This window comes from Staurois parvus, unplaced genomic scaffold (assembly GCF_062004578.1).
Source record: "Staurois parvus isolate SC_StPar_1 unplaced genomic scaffold, SC_StPar_1.0 ptg003560l, whole genome shotgun sequence".
In the NCBI taxonomy this organism is placed as follows: domain Eukaryota; kingdom Metazoa; phylum Chordata; class Amphibia; order Anura; family Ranidae; genus Staurois; species Staurois parvus.
Window position 1 is genome coordinate 19,387 of NW_028321356.1, and position 21,194 is coordinate 40,580.

Below are 21,194 nucleotides of genomic sequence, written 5' to 3' on the forward strand. Positions count from 1 at the left end.
GCAGTATACGGAGCGTTAGGACTGGAGTATGTCGTGTACGGCAGTGTATGGAGCGTTAGGACTGGAGTATGTCATGTATGGCGCAGTATACGGAGCGTTAGGACTGGAGTATGTCGTGTACGGCGCAGTATACGGAGCGTTAGGACTGGAGTATGTCGTGTACGGCAGTGTATGGAGCGTTAGGCCTGGAATGTGTTGTGTACAGCGCAGTATACGGAGCGTTAGGCCTGGAGTATGTCGTGTACGGCAGTGTATGGAGCGTTAGGACTGGAGTATGTCGCGTACGGCGCAGTATACGGAGCGTTAGGACTGGAGTATGTCGTGTACGGCGCAGTATACGGAGCGTTAGGACTGGAGTATGTCGCGTACGGCACAGTATACGGAGCGTTAGGCCTGGAATGTGTTGTGTACGGCACAGTGTATGGAGCGTTAGGCCTGGAGTATGTCATGTACGGCACAGTGTATGGAGCGTTAGGACTGGAGTATGTCATGTACGGCAGTATACGGAGCGTTAGGACTGGAGTATGTCGTGTACGGCGCAGTGTATGGAGCGTTAGGACTGGAGTATGTCATGTACGGCAGTATACGGAGCGTTAGGACTGGAGTATGTCGTGTACGGCGCAGTGTATGGAGCGTTAGGACTGGAGTATGTCGCGTACGGCACAGTATACGGAGCGTTAGGCCTGGAGTATGTCCTGTATGGCGCAGTATACGGAGCGTTAGGCCTGGAGTATGTCATGTATGGCGCAGTATACGGAGCGCTAGGCCTGGAGTATGTTGTGTACGGCACAGTGTATACCAAGCTCCAGCCTGGAGAGTGCCCCCACCATGTCACATGGGTCTCCAAACTACGGCCCAGGGGCCCTCTAACAGATTTTATCCAGCCCACAGCTACAGTCAGTGGTGTGTCCCCAGACTCAGTGCACAGACCGAGGATTCAGATCGATTTGTCTCTTCTGATGGGGACTCTGATGTAAGGGGGGCTCTGATGGGGACACTGATGTAAGGGGGGGGGGCTCTGATGGGGACACTGATGTAAGGGGGGGCTCTGATGGGGACACTGATGTAAGGGGGGGCTCTGATGGGGACACTGATGTAAGAAGGGGCTCTGATGGGGACACTGATGTAAGGGGGGCTCTGATGGGGACACTGATGTAAGGGGGGACACTGATGTAAGGGGGGGCTCTGATGGGGACACTGATGTAAGGGGGGCTCTGATGGGGACACTGATGTAAGGGGGGGCTTTGATGGGGACACTGATGTAAGAAGGGGCTCTGATGGGGACACTGATGTAAGGGGGGCTCTGATGGGGACACTGATGTAAGGGGGGACACTGATGTAAGGGGGGGCTCTGATGGGGACACTGATGTAAGGGGGGCTCTGATGGGGACACTGATGTAAGGGGGGGCTCTGATGGGGACACTGATGTAAGGGGGGGGCTCTGATGGGGACACTGATGTAAGGGGGGGCTCTGATGGGGACATTGATGTAAGGGGGGGGGGGCTCTGATGGGGACACTGATGTAAGGGGGGGCTCTGATGGGGACACTGATGTAAGGGGGGCTCTGATGGGGACACTGATGTAAGGGGGGGCTCTGATGGGGACACTGATGTAAGGGGGGGCTCTGATGGGGACACTGATGTAAGGGGGGGGGCTCTGATGGGTACACTGATGTAAGGGGGGCTCTGATGTAAGGGGGGCTCTGATGGGGACACTGATGTAAGGGGGGGGGCTCTGATGGGTACACTGATGTAAGGGGGGCTCTGATGTAAGGGGGGAGCTCTGGTGGGGACCTGGATGTATGGGAACCCCACCCCCACTATTTGTCCTGGTGTCACAGAGGCACAAAATGATGGCAATCCCAAAGTGTTAGTTGTCACCAGGACAGGAAGAGAGGGGGATCTTCCAATGGGGACACTATTCCTGGTGTCTACCAGATATTTCCTCACTTTAAAGAGATTTTCTCTCACTTCCTGTTGTTGCCATGGGACCGGAAGTGATGGGGAATCTCCCCCATGAGGACACACCCTCCCTTACTTCATTGACAATAAATTGTTATAGCTGGACGATTCCTCGGTGACATGTCGTGTCGTGTGTGCTGAGCAGCGCCGATATTCTACGCGGAGGTTGTGCTGCCATTCCTCTCCACGGAGAAGAAACGGGAGTACCAACATGGCGGACAGACAGTTTCCGGCCGACGCTGGGTGTAATAGGTCCTTTTTCTGACCACGTTCTGTGTGTCGGCAACGCGCGGCTACGTGTACGTGCTGGTGCAGGAGCGACACCTGCGCAGTAAAGGCCGGCGCGCGGCCTGGTTTCCGGGGAGCGGAAGATGGAAGAGGATGAGGTCGCGGAGAGTTGGGAGGATGCGGCCGACAGCGGGGTGAGTGGAGGCCGGAGAGTGTCTGCAGTGAGGCCGGGGCCGGCTGTGTGATGGGAAGCCTGTCTATGTAGTGGCGGCAGGACTGAGGCCGGACAGTGACTGTGCTGAGAAGATTGAGGCCTGGAGGAGGAGGAGAGGCTAAGTTCTGGTGGAGGAGGAGGCTGGAGAGACTAAGGGCCTGGAGGAGGAGGCTGAGGCCTGGAGGAGGAGGCTGGAGAGGCTAAGGGCCTGGAGGAGGAGGCTAAGGGCCTGGAGGAGGAGGCTGGAGAGGCTAAGGGCCTGGAGGAGGAGGCTGGGGCCTGGAGGAGGAGGCTGGGGCCTGGAGGAGGAGGCTGGGGCCTGGAGGAGGAGGCTGAGGCCTGGAGGAGGAGGCTGGAGAGGCTAAGGGCCTGGAGGAGGAGGCGGCTGGGGTGGCTGAGGCCTGGAGGAGGAGGCGGCGGCTGCTGGGGAGGCCTGGAGGAGGCGGCGGCTGCTGGGGAGGCCTGGAGGAGGAGGCTGAGGCCTGGAGGAGTAGGCGGCTGGAGAGGCTGAGGCCTGGAGGCGGCGGCTGCTGGGGAGGCCTGGAGGCGGCGGCTGCTGGGGAGGCCTGGAGGCGGCGGCTGCTGGGGAGGCCTGGAGGCGGCGGCGGCTGGGGAGGCCGAAGCGTGGAGGAGGAGGCGGCGGCGGCTGGGGAGGCCGAAGCGTGGAGGAGGAGGAGGCGGCGGCGGCTGGGGAGGCCGAAGCGTGGAGGAGGAGGAGGCGGCGGCGGCTGGGGAGGCCGAAGCGTGGAGGAGGAGGAGGCGGCGGCGGCTGGGGAGGCCGAAGCGTGGAGGAGGAGGAGGCGGCGGCGGCTGGGGAGGCCGAAGCGTGGAGGAGGAGGAGGCGGCGGCTGGGGAGGCCGAAGCGTGGAGGAGGCGGAGGCTGAAGCTTGGAGGAGGTGGCGGCGGCTGGGGAGGCTGAAGCTTGGAGGAGGCCTGGAGGCGGCTGGGGAGGGTGAGGCCTGGAGGCGGCTGGGGAGGGTGAAGCCTGGAGGAGGGTGAGGCCTGGAGGAGGAGGAGGCGGCTGGGGAGGGTGAGGCCTGGAGGAGGGTGAGGCGGCTGAGGAGGGTGAGGCGGCTGGGGAGGGTGAGGCCTGGAGGAGGGTGAGGCGGCTGGGGAGGGTGAGGCCTGGAGGAGGGTGAGGCGGCTGGGGAGGGTGAGGCCTGGAGGAGGAGGAGGCGGCTGGGGAGGGTGAGGCCTGGAGGAGGGTGAGGCCTGGAGGAGGCGGCTGGGGAGGGTGAGGCCTGGAGGAGGGTGAGGCCTGGAGGAGGAGGAGGCGGCTGGGGAGGGTGAGGCCTGGAGGAGGAGGAGGCGGCTGGGGAGGGTGAGGCCTGGAGGAGGAGGAGGCGGCTGGGGAGGGTGAGGCCTGGAGGAGGAGGAGGCGGCTGGGGAGGGTGAGGCCTGGAGGAGGAGGAGGCGGCTGGGGAGGGTGAGGCCTGGAGGAGGAGGAGGCGGCTGGGGAGGGTGAGGCCTGGAGGAGGAGGAGGCGGCTGGGGAGGGTGAGGCCTGGAGGAGGAGGAGGCGGCTGGGGAGGGTGAGGCCTGGAGGAGGAGGCGGCGGCTGGGGAGGGTGAGGCCTGGAGGAGGAGGAGGCGGCTGGGGAGGGTGAGGCCTGGAGGAGGAGGCGGCGGCTGGGGAGGGTGAGGCCTGGCGGAGGAGGAGGAGGAGGCGGCGGCTGGGCAGGCTGAGGCCTGGAGGAGGAGGAGGAGGAGGAGGAGGAGGAGGAGGCGGCGGCTGGGCAGGCTGAGGCCTGGAGGAGGAGGAGGAGGCTGGGCAGGCTGAGGCCTGGAGGAGGAGGAGGAGGCTGGGCAGGCTGAGGCCTGGAGGAGGAGGAGGAGGCTGGGCAGGCTGAGGCCTGGAGGAGGAGGAGGAGGAGGCTGGGCAGGCTGAGGCCTGGAGGAGGAGGAGGAGGCTGGGCAGGCTGAGGCCTGGAGGAGGAGGAGGAGGCTGGGCAGGCTGAGGCCTGGAGGAGGAGGAGGAGGCGGCGGCTGGGCAGGTTGAGGCCTGGAGGAGGAGGAGGCGGCTGGGCAGGTTGAGGCCTGGAGGAGGAGGAGGAGGAGGAGGCGGCTGGGCAGGCTGAGGCCTGGAGGAGGAGGAGGAGGCGGCTGGGCAGGCTGAGGCCTGGAGGAGGAGGAGGAGGCTGGGCAGGCTGAGGCCTGGAGGAGGAGGCTGGGGAGACTGAAACGAATTCTAAAGTGTGTACAGACCGCTAGAAGGATGATTGGTCACATGGACTATGGAGGCCCATCTGATACTCCAGGAGCCCCCAGAAATCTGTGGAGGAACCTCGGCCTCCCACAGGACCCCGGCTGAGATCTGCGATGGTCCTCTCCAGCATTCCATGCCCTGTATATGATCGGGGCCCTTTGTGGGATTCCTTATGGGGCCAAGTCACACCGGTGCGTTGATCTGCATTTCAGTGCAGCTGTGAGACTCGGGTCATGGAAGGACGTCTGAAAAACACTTTCCTGCGTGTCCTATTCACGCTACAACCCTGCGTTGTGCTACAATGTAAGCACATGTAATGTACATGTATGTGGGTGCAATGGCGCAATGTGGGACCACCTATGACCTCTGACCTGGCCATGACCTTAACCTTGACCAGACATGACCTGGACCCAGCCGTGTTCTTTATGCCGACTCTAATGACCCAAAATATAAAGTTTGCTTGGCCCGGATGTGAACGTTCGCCCGGCGATGGACCTCGTGTAGAATCACAGAATTGTTCCGGGGGACATGGAACGTCCAGAACTGCCCTTTACTGTCATGTTGTGACATCAGTGGGTGGTCCCAATAGCTTCATGTTGTGACATCAGTGGGCGGTCCCAATAGCTTCATGTTGTGACATCAGTGGGCAGTCCCAATAGCTTCATGTTGTGACATCAGTGGGCGGTCCCAATAGCTTCATGTTGTGACATCAGTGGGCGGTCCCAATAGCTTCATGTTGTGACATCAGTGGGCGGTCCCAATAGCTTCATGTTGTGACATCAGTGGGCGGTCCCAATAGCTTCATGTTGTGACATCAGTGGGCGGTCCCAATAGCTTCATGTTGTGACATCTGTGGGCGGTCCCAATAGCTTCATGTTGTGACATCAGTGGGCGGTCCCAATAGCGTCTTGTCTGCCGCAATCTCCTCAGTATAGCCGATGTTATCACAACGATTATCTCTGTCATGGAAGACATCCGGCCACCAGAATCCACACAAATCTCCACGTCTTCCTCATCACACTCCTCCTCCGCTCACCGGGTGTGATGTCACAGGATGTCCTCAGTGCATGTCAATAGATGGAAATGTACAGCCATTATCCGCAGGGCGGCCATTGCGTGGCGAGTCCGTTATCCGCAGGGCGGCCATTGCGTGGCGAGTCCGTTATCCGCGCGGCGGCCATTGCGTGGCGGGTCCATTGCGTGGCTGGGCCATTGCGTGTCGGGTCCGTTATCCCTCGGGGCCATTGCGTGTCGGGTCCGTTATCCCTCGGGGCCATTGCGTGTCGGGTCCGTTATCCCTCGGGGCCATTGCGTGTCGGGTCCGTTATCCCTCGGGGCCATTGCGTGTCGGGTCCGTTATCCCTCGGGGCCATTGCGTGGCGGGTCCGTTATCCCTCGGGGCCATTGCGTGGCGGGTCCATTGCGTGGCTGGGCCATTGCGTGGCGGGTCCGTTATCCCTCGCGGCCATTGCGTGGCGGGTCCGTTATCCCTCGCGGCCATTGCGTGGCGGGTCCGTTATCCCTCGCGGCCATTGCGTGGCGGGTCCGTTATCCCTCGCGGCCATTGCGTGGCGGGTCCATTGCGTGGCTGGGCCATTGCGTGGCGGGTCCGTTATCCCTCGCGGCCATTGCGTGGCGGGTCCGTTATCCCTCGCGGCCATTGCGTGGCGGGTCCGTTATCCGCAGGGCGGCCATTGCGTGGCGGGTCCGTTATCCGCAGGGCGGCCATTGCGTGGCGGGTCCGTTATCCGCAGGGCGGCCATTGCGTGGCGGGTCCGTTATCCCTCGCGGCCATTGCGTGGCGGGTCCGTTATCCGCAGGGCGGCCATTGCGTGGCGGGTCCGTTATCCCTCGGGGCCATTGCGTGGCGGGTCCGTTATCCCTCGGGGCCATTGCGTGGCGGGTCCGTTATCCCTCGGGGCCATTGCGTGGCGGGTCCGTTATCCCTCGGGGCCATTGCGTGGCGGGTCCGTTATCCCTCGGGGCCATTGCGTGGCGGGTCCGTTATCCCTCGGGGCCATTGCGTGGCGGGTCCGTTATCCCTCGGGGCCATTGCGTGGCGGGTCCGTTATCCGCAGGGCGGCCATTGCGTGGCGGGTCCGTTATCCGCAGGGCGGCCATTGCGTGGCGGGTCCGTTATCCGCAGGGCGGCCATTGCGTGGCGGGTCCGTTATCCCTCGGGGCCATTGCGTGGCGGGTCCGTTATCCCTCGGGGCCATTGCGTGGCGGGTCCGTTATCCGCAGGGCGGCCATTGCGTGGCGGGTCCGTTATCCCTCGCGGCCATTGCGTGGCGGGTCCGTTATCCCTCGGGCCATTGCGTGGCGGGTCCGTTATCCCTCGCGGCCATTACGTGGCGGGTCCGTTATCCCTCGGGGCCATTGCGTGGCGGGTCCGTTATCCGCACATTTTAGCGTCAGTCGCTGTGAATCGCCCGAATACAATTTGGTGGAACTAAACGCATGGATTTAACGGTTTCACCAAAGTTGCGCTCCCGGCATCCTGGGATAAGTGTCCCATTTGCTTGTGTTCCCAACCGGACTGTCAAATGGCCGGAGTCATCGCTGGTCACGTGCCGCACCATGGCAACTGCCAATCATATGGAGGGCAAGATGGCGGTTTCCTTGTCTGAAAGCAATGGGGGGTGGGCAGGGGGTTGGTTGTGCTTCAAGTGGTATTTGTGAATGTGATGAACCCGTCGACCTCCATGTAATCCCTCCAACAGGAGAGTCCTGATCAGGACATTTCCGGGACAGATCAGTCCTGGCTGAGTCCGCACAAGTGACAGTTAAGCCGGATACAGACGGATCTGGACGGGTTTTCGAGCCGTGTGGCCAATCCCGTTCATCAGAAGTAGAGTTGAGTAGATTTCTGTCAAATGGATCTGTTGGAAAACTTTTGTCAATCAGCAGCTGCAGCCTATAATCTGATCCCGTGCGTCCATCCTGGCTATAAATAGTGCGGGATTTCCCTTTAAGGCTCCCCGGCAGTTATTAATACCTCCATGTATAGCGCGCTTTATTTGGCAGCCCAGCGACCGCGAGCGTCTCCAGACTGAGGTGGTGTCACCCGCTTCCCCCGCTGAGGAGGATCTGTGTGGTCATCCCGGGATGTTCAGTGACGTGTCTGATACGCCCCGTGTGTGTGCGCGCCCCGAGGATCCACTTCCTGCGCTGGACGATGACCGCAGATTGAGGGCCGATGTACATTTCCCTCTGTCACGCGCTGACATCCATTGACATCCATTTTAGCGCGCGTTAACGCGTACTCACAGGATATCCGTTGCGTTGCCATACGCTTGTGTCCGTTGCACTAGAATGCATATGTGTTGCAGCATTGCGGTGTGAACAGGACGCGTTGGAAATTGTTTTTCAGGCGCGCTAAAACCCAGACCAACGCACTGGCGTGACTCGGCCCTAAAGCATCAGATCCTTTCACACAGGCGTTCCGTCTGTCTGGGTCTCATCTATCGCTTGATGGATGGAAAAACGGACCGCAATGCGTTCCTATGGGCAGAGGGATGAAAAACGGACGGCAATGCGTTCCTATGGGCAGAGGGATGATAAACGGACGGCAATGCGTTCCTATGGGCAGAGGGATGAAAAACGGACAGCAATGCGTTCCTATGGGCAGAGGGATGAAAAACGGACGGCAATGCGTTCCTATGGCAGAGGGATGAAAAACGGACGGCAATGCGTTCCTATGGGCAGACGGATGAAAAACGGACGGCAATGCGTTCCTATGGCAGACGGATGAAAAACGGACGGCAATGCGTTCCTATGGGCAGAGGGATGAAAAACGGACGGCAATGCGTTCCTATGGGCAGAGGGATGAAAAACGGACGGCAATGCGTTCCTATGGGCAGAGGGATGAAAAACGGACGGCAATGCGTTCCTATGGGCAGAGGGATGAAAAACGGACGGCAATGCGTTCCTATGGGCAGAGGGATGAAAAACGGACGGCAATGCGTTCCTATGGGCAGAGGGATGATAAACGGACGGCAATGCGTTCCTATGGGCAGAGGGATGAAAAACGGACGGCAATGCGTTCCTATGGGCAGAGGGATGAAAAACGGACGGCAATGCGTTCCTATGGGCAGAGGGATGATAAACGGACGGCAATGCGTTCCTATGGGCAGAGGGATGAAAAACGGACGGCAATGCGTTCCTATGGGCAGAGGGATGAAAAACGGACGGCAATGCGTTCCTATGGGCAGACGGATGAAAAACGGACAGCGTCCACTTGCAGCATTTTTTTTGTCCATTTCTGGTCAGGTCTAATAGTATAATATATTTTTTTTTTAAAATAGAAGTCTGCATTTTTGGTCCATTAAAAAACCCGAATGGATGTAAAAGGGCAAACTGGACGCTTTTTTTTTTGTTTGGTTTTTTTTTTCTTTTGCATTGGTAGTGGATGTGGAAAACAGATGTAAAACTGATGTGTGTTGTTTTTGTTTTGAAAAAACAGAACTTCTAAGGCATTTTGTCCTTTTTTTTTTTTTTTTTTTTTTTTTTTTTTTTTTTTTTTTCTTTCATCCATTGATGGACAAAAAACAGACATTGATGCATCTGTACGGAAAACCAGATGTAGAGATCGGTTTACATCCACACCCATTTTTTTTTTTTATTCAATCCCCTATTTTTTTTTATTTTTCCATTTTTAAAAAAAAAAAAAAAAAACATAACAGACAGCGGATGTAAAAGGACAGTCAGTCTGCTTCTGGCTGCCTAGATGTGCTTCCTGTGTCTATAGACGCACACATCCCAGGTCAGGAGGGCACTTTCATGAGTGCCACCACTTGCTATGGCGGCGCTCGGAGAAAGGAAGAGAACTGGAGGTGGGCACCCCCCCCCAAAGAAAAGGATTGGGCCGGCTCTGTGCAATACCATCACACAGAGCGGGTAAGTACACCGTGTTTATTGTTTTAGGAATAAAAATGTAACCTTTACAATCACTCTGCTGAACTGCAGGCGAAGACACAAATCAGTGCAGCTCTGTAATCAATCTATTGTATCTGTGTATCTTTTTAATGTCAAATCGAAGTACCTACAATTGACCTGCTATCGGCCCCTTACAATGGTTGTACAGCAGAGCTCAGATGGGGCAGGGAGAACCAGCACAAGGAGCCGATTGGGAGGGTTGCAGCGCATGGAGCATGCTAATAGAGGAGAGAGCGGAGTGACCGGTGGGCTCATCATTCTGCAGCTTCTGTTCCCCAATCACAGGGTGGTGGGGAGATGTGAAAGTGAAACCATAATCTCCGACTGGGGCGGGCTCTGTGCAGGGCGGGACTGGGGCGGGCTCTGTGCAGGGCGGGACTGGGGCGGGCTCTGTGCAGGGAGGGGCTGGGGCGGGCTCTGTGCGGGGGTGGGGCTGGGGCGGGCTCTGTGCGGGGGTGGGGCTGGGGCGGGCTCTGTGCGGGGGAGGGGCGGGGGTGGGGCTGGGGCGGGCTCTGTGCGGGGGTGGGGCTGGGGCGGGCTCTGTGCGGGGGAGGGACTGGGGCGGGCTCTGTGCAGGGTGGGACTGGGGTGGGCTCTGTGTGGGGCTGGGGCGGGCTCTGTGCGGGGAGGGGCTGGGGCGGGCTCTGTGCGGGGAGGGACTGGGGTGGGCTCTGCGGGGCAGGGGTGGGACTTGGGTGGGCTCTGCGGGGCAGGGGTGGGGCTGGGGCGGGCTCTGTGCGGGGCAGGGGTGGGGCTGGGGCGGGCTCTGTGCAGGGCGGGACTGGGGCGGGCTCTGTGCAGGGCGAGCTCTGTGCAGGGAGGGGCTGGGGTGGGCTCTGTGCGGGGTGGGACTGGGGTGGGCTCTGTGCGGGGTGGGGCTGGGGCGGGCTCTGTGTAGTATCTCTCCGCCTCGGTGGGCTCTGTAGAGTATTTTTATGTTGTATTAGTCTCCCCTTTCATGGCGTCTTTTGTGTTTTTACTCCTCTAGGAGATAGAGCGACGGTTGGAGAAGAAGTTGAAGATTACACAGAGAGAGAAGTGAGTATTAGTGACCCCCGGGGTGGTCTCTGCTCCCAGAATTCTTCCAATCAGATACCAAGTATGTGATTACTGATTGTAGGGATGCACCGATCCCCTTTTTTTGATCTGAGAGTGAGTACTGTTACTTTTTGGTCAAGTACTCGCCCGCACCGATACTTTGTGTGTCAATACAAAATGTATGAACACAAATGGCACCACAAAGAATAGCATGCAATTCCTTTCCATATCACATGTGGTTTCTTCACTTCTCCTATGTGAACCCGGCTTGTCATAGCTTGAATTCACACAGGAGCAACGCGGGAAGCCTCCCTGCACCAATCCCATGCTGAGGGGAGAGAAGGGGCGTGTGGGGGTGTATGCTATGGTGACAGTTGAAGGGGCGTGTGGGGGTGTATGCTATGGTGACAGTTGAAGGGGCGTGTGGGGGTGTATGCTATGGTGACAGTTGAAGGGGCGTGTGGGGGTGTATGCTATGGTGACAGTTGAAGGGGCGTGTGGGGGTGTATGCTATGGTGACAGTTGAAGGGGCGTGTGGGGGTGTATGCTATGGTGACAGTTGAAGGGGCGTGTGGGGGTGTATGCTATGGTGACAGTTGAAGGGGCGTGTGGGGGTGTATGCTATGGTGACAGTTGAAGGGGCGTGTGGGGATGAATGCTATGGTGACAGTTGCTCTGGATCCTCAGCTGTAGGAGAGACAAGAGGGCCACAGGGATTTAAAATCCCCCGTGAATTTCTCTCCTTTCCTTCGCACGGACGGTGCTGACCAATCAGAAGCCATTTAGCCCATACTGTCATCCCTACAAGGAGACAGCTGCTTCAACGTCCTCTATGGCTTTCCCCTCTCCCCTTCCAGGGATGACAGTACAGACTAGGGTGGCTTCTGATCGATCAGCATTGTCCATGTGAAGGTGCTGACCAATCAAAAGCCCTCTAGCCCAAGCTGTCATCCCTCCAAGGAGAGGAGAGAAAGCCGTAGGGATATCAAATCCCCGCGCCTTTCTCTCCTACTACAGCTGAGAATCCGGAGCATCTGTCTCCATCTGCCACGAATGCATACATCCCCACATACTATTCTCTCCCAAACTCCGCTCAGCCTCAGTTCACACAGGAGTGGTGCAGGAAACCTCCTTGCCTCAATTCCACGCTATGACAAGCCTGGGTTCACACAGGAGCAGGGGGAACCTCCCTACCCCGATCCCACGCTATGACAAGCCTGGGTTCACACAGGAGCAGGGGGAACCTCCCTACCCCGATCCCACGCTATGACAAGCCTGGGTTCACACAGGAGCAGGGGGGGAACCTCCCTGCCCCGATCCCACGCTATGACAAGCCTGGGTTCACACAGGAGCAGGGGGGAAACCTCCCTGCCCCGATCCCACGCTATGACAAGCCTGGGTTCACACAGGAGCAGGGGGAACCTCCCTACCCCGATCCCACGCTATGACAAGCCTGGGTTCACACAGGAGCAGGGGGAACCTCCCTACCCCGATGCCACGCTATGACAAGCCTGGGATCACACAGGAGCAGGGGGGGCACCTCCCTGCCCCGATCTCGCGCTATGACAAGCCTGGGTTCACACAGGAGCAGGGGGGGAACCTCCCTGCCCCGATCCCACGCTATGACAAGCCTGGGTTCACACAGGAGCAGGGGGAACCTCCCTACCCCGATGCCACGCTATGACAAGCCTGGGATCACACAGGAGCAGGGGGGGCACCTCCCTGCCCCGATCTCACGCTATGACAAGCCTGGGTTCACACAGGAGCAGGGGGGGAACCTCCCTACCCCGATCCCACGCTATGACAAGCCTGGGTTCACACAGGAGCAGGGGGGGAACCTCCCTGCCCCGATCCCACGCTATGACAAGCCTGGGTTCACACAGGAGCAGGGGGAACCTCCCTACCCCGATGCCACGCTGTGACAAGCCTGGGTTCACAGAGGAGCAGGGGGAACCTCCCTACCCCGATCCCACGCTATGACAAGCCTGGGATCACACAGGAGCAGGGGGGGGAACCTCCCTACCCCGATCCCACGCTATGACAAGCCTGGGTTCACACAGGAGCAGGGGGGAAACCACATGCGATTGGGACAGGAATTGCCTTCCTGTTCAAAACATTCTATTCTTTGCAGTGCAATCTGCATTTTGTGTTGACGCAGATCGCAAGGCAAAGTATCGGTTTCCGGTATCGGGAGCATTCTCTAGAGTACTCCTGAAAATACTCTATGGGTGCATCTCTAGTGATTGGTTTGTGTCCTGAGATAACGACCCCGTTATGGATCAGACGCGTTCAGGACAGTCGGCGGCTAAAGTTCATCTTCTTCTCTTTCTAGTAAATCAAAGTCTCCTCCGAAAATCCCCGTGGTTATCCAGGACGACTCTCTGCCAGCCGGTCCTCCTCCTCAGATAAGGATCCTGAAAAGGCCTACGAGCAACGGCTTGGCAAGCAACTCCCATTGCAGCAGCCGGCCCACAGTGCCTGTGAAGTCTCTGGCGCAGAGGGAAGCCGAGTACGCCGAGGCCAGAAAGCGAATCCTGGGGAGCGCCAGCCCAGAGGAGGAAGCTGAGAAGCCAGTGGTGGACAGGTGACCCATTTTGGCCAAATTTTTACCAATTCTCCAAGCTGCCTCTCTGTGTACCGTGTCTTCTAGAACTGACCCCGATGTAGCGGGTGCAGGCATGTTTATATAAAGCCCAGCTGAATCCTCCTTGTTACTGTCATGCAGCCGGGCTTGCCTGTATTGTAGTGAAGACGCTGCTTTTACACGTGCTCCTCATTGGTTGGTCACACCCCTCTGAACACCGCTCTATTGGACGACGCTGCTGATACGTTACAGTCATAGAGGGTTCTGTATGGCTTGACTTACCTTTCCATCAACCGTCCCATCCCGCACTGGCATCTTCTGGATGCCGGTCTTTGGGCCTTTTCATTGGCCGGTGCGGGATGACTCCTGCAGGTGCAGAGGAGTTAGTCATTCCCATACACCAGTGTTTCTCAACTCCAGTCCTCATGGACCCCCAACAGGTCATGTTTTCAGGATTTCCATTATTTTGCACAGGTAATTTGATCAGTTTCACTGCCTTAGTAATTACCACAGCTGTTTCATCTGAGGGAAATCCTGAAAACATGACCTGTTGGGGGTCCATGAGGACTGGAGTTGAGAAACACTGCCATACACAGACTGTGCTGGAGATGTAAGCTGAGCTTTCCATGCAGCCAGTGGTTAAGGAGGGGTGAGCTTCCTCCAGGCATACCTGCCTTCATTTTATCCATTGTATATGTGCTCCAACCAGGGGCGGACTGACAACTCATGGGGCCCCCGGGCAATAGGGGATCATGGGGCCCCTGTGTCCTCGCCCAAATTCAAAAAAGCCTATGAAAAAGGTACCAGGGGCATCTCATGGGGCCCCCTACTGACCCCGGGCCCTCGGGCAGAGCCCGAGTTTCCAAATGGTCAGTCCACCCCTGGCTTCAACCCTAAAAATGATGGTTCGGCATGTGGTACACTGGGGTGCTGTTTGTTGTTTTTATCATTTCATGCCTAGGTGTCCCTCTCCTGGCTCTCTGGCTTCAGCAGGTTAGGTGTTCCTGCGCCAAAATTGGGGAAGAGAATGTTTTCAGGTTGCATCCTCCTCCCTAATGTGCGACCTTTTGGTTCTCCTTACCCCTGACCTTCCCTCTGAGGCTGCCTGTATGGTGAGAGCTTGTGAGGGGATCTGTCTGGGGAGCTACAGTGGGCAGGTGATGTGCTTTGACAGGGGCCCCTTGGTAAACACCGGCAGTACGGGTGGAGGTGGCGCACGCTTGCCGGAGTCCCTCCTATTTGCAGGCGGAATGGGACAGACGTTCCTTCCTTTGGTCATCGCTGGGGGCTGCCTACTACTTCCTGGGGGGAGGAAGTTGCGGCAGCCATTTTTTTTTTTTTGTCCTTACCTGACCTGCCTCTTCAGGATGGGGAGAACTCAAGTGAGGTGGCAACTTCCCTGAAGCCAGACTCCAATGGCGGTGGGAGCAGACTTATCCTTTGGGTTGTGACTGGAATTCTGCTTTAACGTGTTCACATGATTTCAAAAGATTGAACCTAAAATTCTTCTTTGTCACTTTTTTTCAGGCCGGCAAGAATCAATCAGCTGGAGGAGAACAGACAGCCTAACAATGTGATCCGGCAGCCGCTGGGTCCGGATGGATCACAGGGTTTCAAACAGCGCAGATAGACGTCATGGAGGACTTTGCCATAGTAAGCTGCACTGGCCTGTCACACCAATGGACTCAAGCGGAGGGAATCGCCTCATCTACTTGCACTTTGATGCCCTTTTGCTCCGCCCACTGTGACCTTAAACCCCGTGCACTGTGACCCCCCCCCCCCCCCCTCCCGCCACCCCTGTAGCTCCGACCACTGTGATTGGCACACCGCCACAGGCTGCCCCGGGCCTTCTTGGAACAAGGGAAAGCCACGTTTTGTGCGCGTGTACGATGGGCAGGGAGGGTGGTGAGGAATCCGTGCCAAGTGCAGGAAAAGATGGGGGCGCTTTGTGCCTGTAACTGCCACTTCTGTTGAAGTTACCGCCAGCAATAATTACTGTTAGTCGTGTCTCCAGGGAGGGATGTGGGCCACTAGTCCCCCCCCTCCCCCCCTTCCTACACACACATACACGCCGTGTTCCACACATGAATTTTCTTGAGTCCACGTCTGCCTCCTCGCTGTCGGGGACGTCTTTCATAAGGGTTTTTCTTTCTTCTCTTCGGATGTAGTGTGCATGAGCGGATTTTTTTTTTTTTTAACTGTTTAAAACAAGCCACATTATTACTTTTTAATGGAGAGAAAAAAGCTAATTTATAGTATTGTAAACCGAAAACGATAACCATCTGTCACTTTTTTTTTATTTTTTTTCTCTCATTTAGATCAGCAATGACAGACGGTGGCGGGTTTTGGCTTCTGCATCTAACTAGGGCTTGCCCGTGCTGTACGCGCTCTACGGTTGTGTGGGCTTGGCGAGTGTCGCAAGGGCAGAATTGCATGAGCTGCTGTCTGGCATGACTTAGGAGTTGGGGAGGATACACCCTCAGGGGCCCCCTCTCCCCATGCGGTTTCAGTATTGTGGTATCTGCGTTGAGTCTGAGACGGTTAGGGATAGTATGCCTGGGCTGTCCCTGGTGACCAGAGGAATGTGGATGATGAGAGAGCAGATGTGGCGGTATTGTGGTTCTGGGGGGGGTCAGGTGACGCCTGCAACAGTGGCATGATGCATGCAGTACACTGGCAGAGGAGGGAGGGTCGCTCCCGGGATGTGGGGCGCTGAGTATCAGGGTGAGACCTCACAGGGGATGGTATGGAGGGTGGGCAGCTGCGGACCGGAGGGGGATGCTGTCATTTCCAGGGTCGTGCCCACAGGCTGCTCCCGGTCTACATTTTACTTTTAGATATCAGATCAAACCACATTCAATAAAGTTGAAGTGTATATTTTATTCAGTATTTTACATGCTTGTACTGGTTGCTGTGCATCCTTCTGCTTGGGATCTTTTGTGTCCATTTTACTGATGAAACCTAAAGACGTTTGTTGTCAAGCAGACGTGTCTCTTCTGGACACACAGCTCAGTCACCTGCCGGAGCAAAGGGGGTAATCCCCTCCAACCGAGCAGAATCTCTTTTTTTATTTAGCTATGAATTGAATCAGTGTATGTAATACAATGTGTACAAACCATGAAAATGAAGTCATCTGAAGGTGGAAGTCCCCTTCCCTCCCGAGATGCCTTCTGCAGAAGAATTACAGATCAGCTGATATACAGAGAGCTTTCCAGGACTATTCTGATATCACATTGTTTACATTTGGCTGGATCACTAGATGTAACTTTACTGTTCTTCAGACGACGGGAGGCTAGAGGTCTCAGGTTGTCTATTTCATCTCCCTTCCTGTCTTTGTGACCACTTGGGTATTGCTGGGTGCTAAAGTTCCTGCCTCCTCTCCCTGGAGTCCAGTCTTGTTTGTCCTGTGTAGAATCCAATACAGAGCCAGCCCCAAGAAATATACTGTATGGGCAAATGTTTTTGTGGATACCTGATCATCACCCCTATGTGGCTGGGCTTCCATTCCTAAACTATGGCCATGGGTTGGGGAGTAGCGGCCCCCCCCCCCCCCCGTGGCGATGGGGTTGGGGAGTAGCGGCCCCCCCCCCCCGTGGCGATGGGGTTGGAGAGTAGCGCGCCCCCCCCCCCCCCCCGTGGCGATGGGGTTGGAGAGTAGCGCCCCCCCCCCCCCCCGTGGCGATGGGGTTGGAGAGTAGCGCCCCCCCCCCCCGTGGCGATGGGGTTGGAGAGTAGCGCCCCCCCCCCCCGTGGCGATGGGGTTGGAGAGTAGCGGCCGCCCCCCGTGGCGATGGGGTTGGAGAGTAGCGGCCGCCCCCCCGTGGCGATGGGGTTGGAGAGTAGCGGCCACCCCCCGTGGCGATGGGGTTGGAGAGTAGCGGCCGTGGCGATGGGGTTGGAGAGTAGCGGCCGTGGCGATGGGGTTGGAGAGTAGCGGCCGTGGCGATGGGGTTGGAGAGTAGCGGCCGTGGCGATGGGGTTGGAGAGTAGCGGCCGTGGCGATGGGGTTGGAGAGTAGCGGCCGTGGCGATGGGGTTGGAGAGTAGCGGCCGTGGCGATGGGGTTGGAGAGTAGCGGCCGTGGCGATGGGGTTGGGGAGTAGCGCCCCCCCCCCCCCCCCACCGTGGCGATGGGGTTGGAGAGTAGCGGCCGCCCCCCGTGGCGATGGGGTTGGAGAGTAGCGGCCGCCCCCCGTGGCGATGGGGTTGGAGAGTAGCGGCCGCCCCCCGTGGCGATGGGGTTGGAGAGTAGCGGCCGCCCCCCGTGGCGATGGGGTTGGGGAGTAGCGGCCGCCCCCGTGGCGATGGGGTTGGGGAGCAGACCCCTTTTGTTTTTCTAACATCTTCCACTCTTTGGGAAGGCTTTTCACAAGATTTTGGCGTGTCTGGGAATGTGTGCCCGTTGGTGAGGTCAGGTACTGATGTTGGATGAGAAGACCTGGCTGTCGCATGTTTGCCTCACATTGGGCACCAAAAAAGACCTGGCTTGCCGTCAATGCTCCAATTCATCCCAAAGGTGTTCAGTAGGGTTGAGGTCAGGGTTCTGTACAGGACACTCAAATTTCTCCAACCCAAACTGGTCCTCCATGTTTTTATGGATCTGGCTTTGTACATGGGGGGATGGGGGGGACAGAAAAGAGTCTTCACCAAACTGTTACCACAAGGATGGAAGCCAACAATTGTCTTTGTATGACGGAGGATTACCAGGACCCTTCACTGGACCTGAACTTACTTTTCGAAAGGGGTCACCGTATGTCTGGCCATATAGTGCAGGAAATTGGGTGTTCTGTGTGGTCACAGGGACAGGAAGTGGGGGGGGAAATGTCCGTAATTTTCCCAGATCTATCTGAAATGATAAATGTTTTGGCTGGAGCTCAACTCTCTAAGAGGAAGAAATAAATTTGCTGTGTTTAAAACTTAGTAGTAAATATGTTTTTAACCCTTCAGATTTTACATATGTGTTTGATGTATTTATTTCTCTTCTGAGGAAGCGTGTATCGGATCAGCGCTGATCCCTTCCAACCCAGCTTAACTTTGGTGGTTGGAAACCTTTAGAGCCGGTTCACAGATATGTGGATAGGATGAGGTATGTACCGCGTCCAATCCGCATGCCATGTGAAATATCATTGCTTCCTATGGTGCCTGTTCATATGTCGGATGCACGGGAGGTGAGGATTGAAAAAGAGTCCTGACCGATTTCTGAGCAGTGCAGTCAGGTTTAGGTGCGGATTACAGGCTCATTGACTTCTATGGGAACCACTTCTGAATGCCGTGTTGTTGGTTTGTGAACACTTTCAGGCCATCTTGTGTGTTTTTTTTGTTTTGTTTTTTTTCTCTCCTGATCCAAATCTGACCTGAACCGCTGAACTTCATCAGCTAGCTGTGAAAATGGAGCCTCAATTTGCAACACGTGTAAATCCACACTGAAATATGAACAAAGTGTATCCCTCTGTAGTGTGTACTTGTCTCAATCCAGAGCACGAAGTGTCATTTGTCTGCTGCCTCTTTCCTCTATCAGTATGAGGCATCTGACAAGTTTTCCTGACACCAAGAGAACATTGGTGACAGGGGATGAAGCTCCAACACACAGCCTGTGATTGATAGACTCAGCTCCGTTCCTGTGTGGAGGATGGATCTCTTCCCTCCAGTCAGCTCTGAGGTCTCCTCACTAAGCTCTGCAGAGTTTGACTTCACCTTCCTTTTTTTTTTTTTTCTCAACTCTCAAGACAAGTTTTATAAATTCTGCACTTTGAATGGAAGAAGACTGCAGATAAACAGGTACAATGTAGGAGGATTTGTTTCATCTGTATCACCTGGGGCCGGAGGGTTTATAACCGCTTTAGGTGTACTTGTGCAATGGTTGTCTTGCAGAGATAGAATGCCTTTAGGAGGTTCTCTGTGGATGATATGCTGAAGGGTGAGTTCTGCGTTCCTCTTGGTAAATATGAATTCCTAAAGTTGGCGGTCATTCTACAATCTGCAGAGAAGACTTTTGGGAGATCCTGCATGGCAATACCCCTGGGGGCCAGGCTGAGGGCCTTATGTGGTTCCTAACCCCTTTATGACCACCCAACACGTGTGTGATAAAAGGGAGGGCAGAAATGCCGCACATATCCATGGCTGGGTCAATGTGTGCGCTGAGAGTTGCACTGTGAGGTCTGACTGCAGGATGAAAAGAAGCAGCTAAATTATCATTTGCCTTTTATTTATTGTGGATCCAGAATCATTAGACCTTACTGGTTGGACATGAACTGCTTTGGACGGCTGTACCTATACTGCAAGAGTGGAGCTGCACTTGAGCACCACAAACTAAAAACACTTGTTTGATTCATTTTTAATATTTAAAGAAAATGCACCCATCCATCCACATGTCTATGCTTTTATATTGCTGAGATCACTTTTTAACCCCCCCCCCCTAGCATTTCTAGCTGTGGCCATGATGCAGATGATTCATGTAGTATTTACTTCCTGGAATCCATCTGCCCTTAGCTCAGGCATTGGCTAAAAAGTTTAAAACAAATAAATGTGATTTACTTTCCTATCCCTATAGTAATGAGAACAGAGGAAGGATTACAAATAGTCACTGATGATGGAGAGAGTGAAGTTTCACTTAACCTCTTGCCGTCCGCCTGCTGTTTATAAACGGCAGGGCGGTGGCAGTCCAAGGTCGGGTTGCCGTTCCTAAACGGCACCCGCCTTTTCTAGCTGTGCGCGCTCCCTAGGAGCGCGCACCACCGCGATCCGGTGTCCGCTGTGTCCCCCGGACACAGTGAAACACCGATCGTCGGACGGGACCTCTGTACGAGGTCCCGGTCATGTGATCACTGATTGGCGAATCAGTGATCACATGCAAAGTAGTAAACAAGATGTCACTTGTGACATCATTGCTTACTACGTGTGAAATCTGTGAATGATCACAGAGGTCACATGGTACAAGGCTATTCACAACAGCCTTGTACCATGTGACAAGCTGTGACCAATCACAGCTCACTCAGTATTTCTCAATGACTGCAAGAATGCAGACAGAGAGAAAGAGAAATGATTGCTTTTACATCCTATATGGGTGTAAAAGCAATCAGTGTAAAAAAAAAAAAAAAAATCTTCATCACCCCCCACAAATAGTACAGTGTCACCATGGTGACACTACTGCTAGGGTGACAGTATGTAAAAATAAAAAATAAAAATAAAAAATAATATAAAAAAAAATAAAATAAAAATGTAAAAAAAAATGTTTAAAAATTATAATGTTTGGTTATAAACTAATTTTGATTTTTTTTTTTTTACTAAAAAAATAACGGAATAAATTTTGGCCAAGATTTAGGATGAAATATTATTTATTTGCAAAATTTTATTTAAAAAAACACTTTTTTTCAAAATTTTTGGACTTTTTCATTTACATAGTAAAAAAAATAAAAATCCCAGCGGTGAATAAATACCACCAAAATAAAGCTTTATCTGTCTCAAAAAAATGGTAAAAAATTCATATGGGTACAGTATTGCATGACCGCGCAATTGTCATTCAAAGTGTGATAGCGCTGAAAGCTGAAAATTGCCCTGGACAGGAAGGGGGTAAAAGTGTCCGGACAGGAAGTGGTTAAGTAATACTTAACTTTTTTTTTTTTTACTTCTTACATAAGTAGCTCAAGTATCACATGTTGGTAGAGTAACTTCCACTATAGCAACTTTTTCATTGAAGGGAAATAATGGATTCCATGTAGAAGCAATGAGCTGTCATTGAGTTTTTGATGAAGGGGGGGGGGGGGGGGCAAGCTGTCCGACGTCCACAGAATGTTTACACAGAGGCCACCATTTATAAGAACAATGTCTTTGGTGACTCTTGGCAATGGTGGCCTCTGTGTAAACATTCTGTGGACGTCGGACAGCTTGCCCCCCCCCCCCCCCCCCCCTTCATCAAAAACTCAATGATAGCTCATTGCTTCTGTATGGAATCCATTATTTCCCAGCAATGTGCAATCATTGAGTTTTTGATGAAGGAGGGGTGTGGGCTGTCCGACGTCCACAGAATGT

At 55.2% G+C, this 21,194-nt stretch overlaps 1 protein-coding gene across 1 annotated transcript; it reads left to right on the forward strand.

The window, feature by feature from the left end:
• Positions 1 to 2,237: 2,237 nt before the first annotated feature.
• Positions 2,238 to 16,049, forward strand: SZRD1 (SUZ RNA binding domain containing 1). The gene is made up of 4 exons (XM_089667760.1): positions 2,238 to 2,383; positions 10,534 to 10,583; positions 12,916 to 13,167; positions 14,695 to 16,049. Exons 1-4 carry the CDS (start codon positions 2,333 to 2,335, stop codon positions 14,795 to 14,797), a joined length of 456 nt encoding a protein of 151 aa, XP_089523886.1. The 5' UTR covers positions 2,238 to 2,332; the 3' UTR covers positions 14,798 to 16,049.
• Positions 16,050 to 21,194: the final 5,145 nt, after the last annotated feature.